Source organism: Sinocyclocheilus rhinocerous, unplaced genomic scaffold (genome assembly GCF_001515625.1).
Source record: "Sinocyclocheilus rhinocerous isolate Xijiao unplaced genomic scaffold, SAMN03320098_v1.1 scaffold1156, whole genome shotgun sequence".
NCBI lineage: Eukaryota > Metazoa > Chordata > Actinopteri > Cypriniformes > Cyprinidae > Sinocyclocheilus > Sinocyclocheilus rhinocerous.
In genome coordinates this window covers 986,214-996,406 of record NW_015630041.1, presented here as the reverse complement: position 1 = coordinate 996,406, position 10,193 = coordinate 986,214, and the positions used below count along the sequence as shown (strand labels likewise).

At 35.0% G+C, this 10,193-nt stretch overlaps 1 protein-coding gene across 2 annotated transcripts in view; it reads right to left on the bottom strand.

Annotated features, from left to right (window-relative positions):
• Positions 1 to 7,007: 7,007 nt before the first annotated feature.
• The window catches only part of LOC107739867 (thrombospondin-2-like), a 25,258-nt gene continuing 22,072 nt past the window's right edge, over positions 7,008 to 10,193 (bottom strand). For both annotated transcript variants that reach the window (XM_016552087.1, XM_016552088.1), the window contains exons 18-22: positions 9,485 to 9,712; positions 9,108 to 9,379; positions 8,924 to 9,021; positions 8,702 to 8,841; positions 7,008 to 8,156 (exon numbers count right to left, since the gene is read on the bottom strand). In XM_016552087.1, coding sequence (XP_016407573.1) covers positions 8,149 to 8,156; positions 8,702 to 8,841; positions 8,924 to 9,021; positions 9,108 to 9,379; positions 9,485 to 9,712 — 746 coding nt within the window. In that variant the 3' untranslated portion in view covers positions 7,008 to 8,148. The remainder of the gene's footprint in view (positions 8,157 to 8,701; positions 8,842 to 8,923; positions 9,022 to 9,107; positions 9,380 to 9,484; positions 9,713 to 10,193) is intronic.

Sequence of the window (10,193 nt, the reverse complement as noted above, 5' to 3'; positions counted from 1 at the left end):
AAACACATTAACAAGGCTGCAAACTGAATGAGAATTAGGATTATAGAACTGAACGTGTGAAATGAGTGCAAGAGGAAGATTTAAAATGCAACCCTTAATTTCTACCATATGTTGGAAGTTGTTTTGTAAAAGAACAGTTGTTTCTGGAAAAGAACCTGGTCTCACTTAAGGTCCACGAGGAACCCAGGTACTGTTAAAGACTTTTACTTTTGAGCACTGGTGTAATTAAAGATCCTGGCCTGATGCCTCTTCAATTGGTTTTAACAGCAGTAGTTGGAAATGACAGTAGTCTTTTATCTTGTTTATCTCTTAAAGCCAGTTGCTGGCTTGTTAAACTGTGCATATTTATGTCTATTCGGCCTAACCGCATTTACAACATATCAATAGTATCTTGGCTTCAACAATAAAGCAGCTGCAAGTCCCAAATGTCAGTTTGTGTTTTGAAGCGGACTTTAAAAGTGTGTCTGCTGGAGATCACAAAAGACATGGAACCTTTAAAATGTAAGCAGAAGGGATCAAAATTTGTGATGAGGTTTACATGAGTGGCGAAAACATGACCAAGTCATTTTGCAATCACTGACAAAATATTTGGCTTGTTAAACACCAATCAATTCCTTACTTTTACCGCAATGAAGACTCAAACCAATAACTCCATCTTTGATAACACAACTCACCAAACACTATAACATAATCATGGTGCCAAAGCTACTTGTATTTGTCAACGCTGGTTCATAAAAAAACAAGAAACCAAACAACTCGGGGTAAAAGGGGTTTTATACAATACGCAGTTAAAATATCACACACTCTTTTAAACGTTCCAACGGAACATTCTGTAAAGTTTATTTGAAACAAAGTTAGTGACTACGCATGCGCAACAGCAGTCAGCGCACACTCCAGATTAGCGCTCTATTTAAAACGCATTGGGGATATTTTTACCATTGTCTGCTTTATCCACTAAATACAAAAGGGTCATTCGGTGTTCCTGTGACTCTAAATAGAGCTGCCTGTTCTCATGATATTAGGATTAAGAGAATGTACTCATGATTTATGCTCATAGGAACAACCCCATAATTTAATTTCGTTGGCAGACAAAACTATCCGGATGAGTCCTGTATAACGCTTGATGAGTTAATGCCTCTTAAATACTTACGTGGAAAGTTTCCTCGTCCAAAACAAGACACCTGGCCATATCTCTCTGAGTTGGACGGCTCTGCCGAGGTTTCCTTTGATCTGTGCCAAAAATTCATTGGACTCTTCGTCTAGTTTGTCCTTGTAAGGCAGAAGTTCGTTGTAAACAATGTTTTTTTGCGGAACAAACCCTAATAATTCGGTTGCTTCTTTTTTCATATTACAGTCCCCCAAACGTGGCTCCTCCACTTCGATTATATTAGAGATAGTCATGAACAAAAATATTCCAAACAGTGATGAGCTTCAGGGATTGTAAGAGAAGTAAATTACAAATTATAAAACTACTATAAATGTCAAAACCATAACACAGTCGTGGTATTTTCTTGTTGGAAGACGCGCACTGTCATCGCTCGTGTCGTTTCTGAACTCTTCAGGATAATGATGACTTCTTTTAAGCAGACCCGCTTGCTGTCACGCATCGTATTTCTATCCGAGCGCACCATGTATCCGTTTCCATTCAGCTGTAACTAGCCAAACACACATGCCGCAACTCCACCCTCCTCACCTTGCGTCACTTCCACCTAACCATGTCCAAAATAACCGATCCAGGAACAGTTTATTGAGACTTGACACCGACAAGGAAAGGATAAATTTTACTATGACGAAGGATTAGTCCATGACTCATAATTCAGAACCATCATTTTGTACCAAAATAAATAAATTAATTAAATAAAAAAATATTCACAACAGTGTATATAATCATTTAAAATAATTCTAATATTTTTTTTCAAAGACAATAAAACTTGGGGCAACATTAATAAATACATTTGTGTAAATAAAGCTTACATATAATCAGAATATTATTACACAGAATTCAACCTGTTTGTTTGGCATAAAAACAGCAAAGAATGTGATATTAGAGCGGTATGGTGTAGTCCGGTTCAAGAACGAATGATTCATTTTTAGTGAATCAAAAGCACTCAATTATCGGACTCATTTACTGAACCGCATCAAGTAAATGTATGTATCATTTGTTACTGCGTTATGTTTGTCCGTGAAACTTAAATCAATAGTAGCCTACTGACTAGTTGTTCATTTGAACACGTTCATTTCTAGCTAGGTTTTTTTTGCAATCAGTGGAATTTTTCGTATTGTTAGTAGTAGTTTAAATTTAGTTTTAATTGAATTTATTTCCAAACATTTCTTATAATTAACATTTTAAGTATGAACCAAGATTTTTTAAAGTATGAAACCGCATTGTGACCTCATGAATATTAATGGAGTTATGCTGATGAGCAGTGGCCCTCCAAAAGCATTGGTCATTCATTTTAAAACTCAAACCTTTACCATAGTAGGATTCGTAAATTAGTCTCTGGATTATAAAATTAAATACATTGCGCAGTTGACACCTCTAATACTAGACAAGAAAACATGTATACTGTGGGGAAATCTATTTATGATTCTGGGTCGGCCAGTTAGCCATGTTGTTAGTAAGCAGGAGCCCTAAATTACTCTGTCACGATTGCGCAGCCATTATGATCAGATATATTTAGTGACATCTCCGCCAAAGTGTGATTACTCAAGAGCTCAGTCCATGAGATCTGTAAACAAGAGGGTCTCAAAAATCCCCTCAGAAGGTCAGCAGGTTTATTACAGGGAGCCTGTGCATACACATGTGACTGGGCTGTACATTTAGATCTACAGTAGCTATAAAATCCTGCAGATTTGTTTTCATCACAAAGACACCAAAGAAGAGGAATGACATTTATATTTAAATAAAATCTATATATTTTATTTTTCCTTTATATATAGTAACACATTTACCTATTAAAAGTAGTAACAGGGGAATATTTTCCAGTAGAGGTCGCCATTGTACAGATGATACTGTAACATATTCGGGCAATTTACTAGTTATTTCCCTTGTGAGTTGTACATGAGTGCATTTTTGTTTCATTCATCCATCTGCAACCACTGAAGTTCTTTATTCAGTGTCCTCTATCTATCTATCGATCTATCGATCTATCTATCTATCTATCTATCTATCTATCTATCTATCTGTCTGTTCTTCAGACAGTGGATTGATTCAGCTTGAATTATAAAGTGAACCAACCATATATCGCCAGCCATTAGCTATAAGAGTATAAAATATATTTAATGCTTAAATGGCAACATCAGACAGTGGGTGTCTAGCAGCAGTCCATATATAAAGCTGTGGTTTAGGCACAGTGGGAGGTCTGGCTTCTGTGCTGTAAAGGCACACACCCTCAGCAGCTGGAGAATCATTAAGTTCTGGAAAAATTAGGGATTTGGCATGCCACACCTTTGGATTTATTAATTTATGAACATCTTTGGAGTTCTGTTCTTTCCACAGCGCATGACCTGCTATTCATTGATTCATTATTAGAATTTTAACTGGGCTGTACTCACTGTGAACCTGATAAGGTCAAAGGTTGAGTGGAGTCAGTACAAGACATTTCAGCACCCCGAGTCCATGTACAATCCTGAATGTCAAAGATAAACTCTCAAGCTTTATGTAACCGAGAAGCTATGGCAGAGCCTATCAGCAGTTAACTCAAGCAGTCACGAGTGAATCATAAAGGTGCTGGTCTATGTTCTAGGAGCTCAAAGCCTTTTTTCACTTGTCTTCCAGGATACTGAACTTCCGACCAGGTCTAACGGAAACTACTTTATGTTTTCACATTGACATGTGATTCTCCAGAACACTAGAAACACCCTTGCCACTCCGACCTGTGCTGTTTGAACAGCTCTCTGAACCCTGCAACCAGACAAGCAAATATTTCTGACGGTAAACTGAAACTCAACCAGCAATGTCAAGCATAGACACAATATTTACCCATCCTGTTGTAAGTCATAATGAAATGCCCTTTCAGCCATTAAAATGCCCTTTTTCTGTAAAGACATACTGAAGAACTTGGCTTGCATCATATCAAGACGGTTTCTATGGCTTACGGAAAAAAAAAAAATATATATATCAATGGTAGCACAATGTAGTGTTTTTTTTTCTGCAAATCAGCACAGACCTATATCTTAACTTTTCAGTCCTACATCACAATGCAGACATGCGCGAAGGGGGAGCAGAAGTGTGAATATATCATTTGACAGCTGTATTTATTGACAGCCATACTAGAGAGAGTGCAGGCTTACAAAACAGATCCAGAGCCAATAAGACATTGCCTGTGAAAAATTAATCAGCTATAACTGTCTGTCAGACACAAGTTACCATCCATCACATCTTTGTATGCAAATGACAGCCTATATAAAGCATGTAAGGGACAATTCAGCTCTGTGCCGATGTCCAGCTCATCCTGCTGGGGTTTATTTTGCAATAATTGCGATAATTATCCTGCTTACTTGGCTATTTGCCAAACATGGTACACAAACAAATCAATTGTTTTACTAGGGTAAATTGTACTTTTGTCTTCTCAGAAACATGTATCTTCTGTAGCTTCTGAAGGACAGTACTAAATAAAATAATATGATATTATATATAATTTTATCTTCATCTGGCTTCATCTGTTCCCTTGCAGAAACTTGTAATAATTTCATTGTTTCTGTTTCCATGGAAAACTGGCTCTGACAAGTTATGGTTGCCTGTGATGCTCGGCCACACTTGTTAACATTTATACTATTTGGTTGACAGCACTTGCTAACTTAACGTCAGTCACTGCGAAAATTCACAGTCAGGTCCAGTTAAAGAGGAATTTACCTTAATGTTTAGCAAATGAGGCCCACCTGTGGATTATTGCTCATAGAAAGCAATATATGGTGCAGGTTTTCTATCCAATGCATTTTACTGTAGTGCTAAACACATTAACAAGGCTGCAAACTGAATGAGAATTAGGATTATAGAACTGAACGTGTGAAATGAGTGCAAGAGGAAGATTTAAAATGCAACCCTTAATTTCTACCATATGTTGGAAGTTGTTTTGTAAAAGAACAGTTGTTTCTGGAAAAGAACCTGGTCTCACTTAAGGTCCACGAGGAACCCAGGTACTGTTAAAGACTTTTACTTTTGAGCACTGGTGTAATTAAAGATCCTGGCCTGATGCCTCTTCAATTGGTTTTAACAGCAGTAGTTGGAAATGACAGTAGTCTTTTATCTTGTTTATCTCTTAAAGCCAGTTGCTGGCTTGTTAAACTGTGCATATTTATGTCTATTCGGCCTAACCGCATTTACAACATATCAATAGTATCTTGGCTTCAACAATAAAGCAGCTGCAAGTCCCAAATGTCAGTTTGTGTTTTGAAGCGGACTTTAAAAGTGTGTCTGCTGGAGATCACAAAAGACATGGAACCTTTAAAATGTAAGCAGAAGGGTTCAAAATTTGTGATGAGGTTTACAAATGCCTAGCACATGCAACTACAGTGTAATCCATGGGAAAGGATGTAGCTGGATAATGCCTGGCTTTTGTCATTTCATTGCAAATTAAACTTTTTCAACAAGGTTCTCATATGCTATTGTGGGATGTTTGCACAACAGTGCTCTTTATTTGTAGTCTTTGGGTATCACTGGAATATTTTGGCATCAAATGTTATTTCAAATGCTTTCCGTTAGTCACCCCCTACTGCCACTTAAAACCTTGTTGGTTTTTGCGAATGTGGGAAATCATTGCTAGAATATCATCATATTGTTGATGCAACAGTCAGTGTTTAATTGTGTATTATTGTGTGTAAATATGCACAGTATTTAAATGTACAGTACTACTAGTACTAATACAAAGAGCCAAAACTGAAACTCGATTGAGGGCCATGGGCCAAAAGCAAATGTTGGTTAATATCAAAGTATATTATATTAAAATGTATTAAATAAACATTTAAAAAATGTATAAAATAAACATTGTTTTTTACATTTCAGTGCAAAAATAAAACAAAAATATTAAAACAAAATTAGAAATTAGAAATGAACATGGCATATTTTCCCCCATATTTTTCCCTCCAGGCCAAATCAAATGCCATCATGGGCCCTGTTTTGGCCATTTCTGTACTAATAGGATTTTGATATTCTTGTTCTTGCTCACCTTCACAAATGAACACAACATTTTTATTAGTTTTAAAGTCTAAAGTCATTCGCGTAAAAAGGGAAATGTAGGCTATAAATGAACTACATTACTGTTGCATGACTTGAACGTCACCATCACTTAGCTTCAGACAGCTCTTTTATAAAATACTTTACCTGAAAGTTTGAGTTAGTAAGATAGTGATTATAAACACAGTGAAGCTGTAAGAGTTGACTAGTACGATGAGTTTTCCTGTTGGGTGTGATGATGTTTAATGTCCCCGACAGTCTCTGTAGAACATTTAGCCACTTGGTAGCAACCACCTTTTTCAAGACGGTTGAAAGCTTTAAAAAAAATCACAGTGGGGTATTACTAATATATTTTATGTTGCAGAATAAAAGTTGTGTTAACCACAGACCTTATTTCAATTAAAAACCCATTCAAAAAACCCACTTAGTTCAGGAAGATGGAACCGGAAGTGCTAAAATGCTAAGTCGTTTCTGGGTTTTAGCCTACAAAAATATTGTATGTCATCCATGTGGCACTATTTTTATACAAAATACTTGTTAAAGAGATAATAGTCATGTAACCATTGAACTAATGGCTGTACATGCTTTACCAAGGCATACAATCACATGTACTGATCTATATTCAAGTGAACTTTGGAGATAAGTGAATATAGGCCCATGTTCCAGTACTTTTAGGCCTATTTATGCATGAACAGTTAAAATAGTTGTTTAGCGATTAAGGAAAGACATGATGCAGGGTTTATGGCAGCCACATAAATGATCTGATAGACATCTTTAAAAGTGATCATACATCCTATTATAGTATTTGGAACTACTCCAAAACACCAGTCCAAATGAAAAACGGTGTCTAAACCTTTTATTAAAGAAAAAACCTGTGACAACTGCGAGAATAACAATATTAGAAAATGTTACAAGGTTTTCTGGGGATGTGGCATAAAAATCAAAGGCATTGCACTTTTTACAAAATATAAAAAATGGTTATGAAAATAAAAACATCTAACAAGCAAAAGAAAGACAAAACAGATGAATGTTCAGGTTTGAAAGATCTGGACGATGAATCACAATCTCTTATGTATGAGAGTCTCTGTTTCTCTGATTACGTATTGTGTTCTCCATGACAGTTTCTTTAGTAAACAGACAAAACATAAGAAACTAAAGGAAAAAGTGGTTCAAGACCAGCAAATTTGTGTTAAATGTAACACATGCAGTGTGGCATCACAGGACAAAAACTCATTCTCACATTTGAAAAAACACTTAAAAAATTACATAGACATGAAATTGCATTATGGATGTCTGGAAGTGCAGCAATAAAAATGTACTTTTTAAAATCTTTATTTCTGCAATAGTCAAATTTTGTCAGTGTAAGCAAATAAATTAGTATTTACAATGTCTAGGTTCTGAAAGCATTGCAAAAAAAAGAAGACATAATTTGATACTGAATTGCAAGAGTCATATAAATACTTTACACAAGTAATTATGATACAGTCTTAATATAAACATCTTCATCTCAAAGGTCTCTAAAACATATATGCTGATCAAACCCAAAGCCCCTGCTAGAATTGAGGGTTGTAGAAAAAGATGTCTCCATTACAACAACAAATCCAAAGGAGAAAAAATTCTGCACATTGTAACAATACACAGTAAGTAAAAAAATCTTGTGCAAGTAAAGCAGTTGGTGATAAAAATGCCAGAGGATGAAGTTTTGTGATTGTTTTTCCTTCATTTTGTAAAGAAATACCACATATGTAATGTTCAATTAACATTACAAAAAACTTTGGCTAACAAATACTGACTCACGGACACAAAAACATTGATTAAATGTGCTTGTAATTTAAGTTAAGTCTTTCTCCTCAGGAGGCGGTTTGGAGCCTGTTTTATATTTGTAGTCCACCAAAGTCTTTAGTTTTTTGTCAGAGAGTGTGAAAATGTGTTGTTGTGCTATAGTCTTTCAAGGGAGTCATTTCTTCTTTTTCTCAGTTATCTGAAAAGCAGAAAAAAAGTTTATTGTAAAAAGTGAACGTTTTGGCTTTGCTTTTCTTTTCCGTTAAGCTATACAATATTTTAACACATAACATAATACTAATAATTATAACATTCAAAATGTCTTAAAATAAATTAATAATAAAAATAAAATCAATTCCCATCTCTTTGCTACTAAATAAGTAATCTCAAAATGTTCACTAACAATCAGCTGTACGCATACAATACAATATAATATCATATTTTTTACTTCATTTATATTAATATTTAAATGTATTAAAATTTTAAATGAATAACACATATTTAAAAATATTTATTAAAACATTAATTATATTATATATGATTCTTATAATTATTCATGTTTTTATTTTAATAATTATTTTATTAATATGTATTATTTTATACATTATAATATAATTATTTTATTTTAACATTTTACTTTTTAATTAATTTGAATATTAATATAAATCAACTAAAATGTGTTTACACTGAGAATAGTGTGTAATTTAAATAAACGGCCACATTCTGTTAAGGCAAACTACTCACCTCGACACTCGTACTTGAGATCAGAGAAGTAAACCAGTTCTTGGGAAAACACGAACAGTCCTAATCTCCCTCCTGCAAAGGATTTATCATAAACCGGCCCCGAGTCTGCCATGATCTGTTTCCCCTCATAAACCACCACTCTGGAGAAAAGGAATATAGACCTGTTAACTCTACACACTTTATAAGATTCCCGTGGCAGTTAAAGGCCTTCCTGCTAATCACCTGATGAATCCTGTCTTGGGTCTGTGGATGAGATGCCACCTGTACGCAGTGTAATCCTTCCAGCCGATATTCTTAGGATCGTGCCACAGAGTGCGGACCTGCCAGACCACATGCAGCAATTAGTTTGAGCAAAGCTTCTCTTGAACGCTAACAGATGTTGTATTTGCTGAGCGGTCAGCCTCACCTGTCCAGGAGTGTCACCAGTGTGCCACAGGGCATTACGCAGGTGCTCCCCTGTGCCCGTGGTAGAGTTGACCACTTTCAGAGAAACTCCAGAGATGCCAAAGGCTTTTGAAGGATTAACTTCCCAGTACGTCTGAGTTATCTGCTTCCACATTACCACATAAAATCGACTGCTGGACTGATAGCCAAACACAAATCCAGCATAATCGTCATCTCTGTCAGTGTTGACGTAGAAAGTGCCACTGAAATCCACAGCGTTGAACTCATCGAAACCTGAAGAGTGATCATTAAAACGTTGAGGTCTCATTTACTCAATGACATCAAAGTCTAAGTAAAAATCATGACCAGACGGGCTACCCTGGCAGCTCACATACTCACCCACAGCAATACCAGGGTCAGAATTGGCAGTCTGAACCAACTCTTTGCCCTGATGTCTGACCACCCAGTTGGGATCAATTTGTGTAGTTCCTTTGGGGTCCAAATGCACCATCTGAAACTTCCGGAAGTCAGTGTTACTGATGGCGTCGTTCTCAGGGCACACATCCAAAATGTCTGGAATGTTGTCATTGTCAAAATCATCTTTGCAGATATCGCCTCTTCCATCCCCTGTGGATAAAGTTAGATTAGATCATCATTGATCTGTTAAAATGGTTAAATCTGCCATCCTCACTTTTTAACAACCAAAAACATATGCACATTATTATTATTATTAGTCATTAATAGTAATTAATAGCCATTAGTATTATTATAAATTCACTTTTTAAATAATAAATCATAAAATGAAGTAAAAGACAATATAATACAATATGATATAATAATGCTTCATTTATATTAATATTTAGATTTATAAAAATGTAAATGAATAATACATATTCTAAAAAATGTGATGCAACAGTCATTAAAAATGTAATTATTATTATTATTATTATTATTATTATAGTCCTACCCACAATTTAGAGTGTGATTATATTATATTATATTATTATAATATAATATTTATATTAATATTAATTATATTAATATTATAATAATATTTATTATATTATATATTTATTGGTTAATAATTATTACTGGTTTTATTATAATG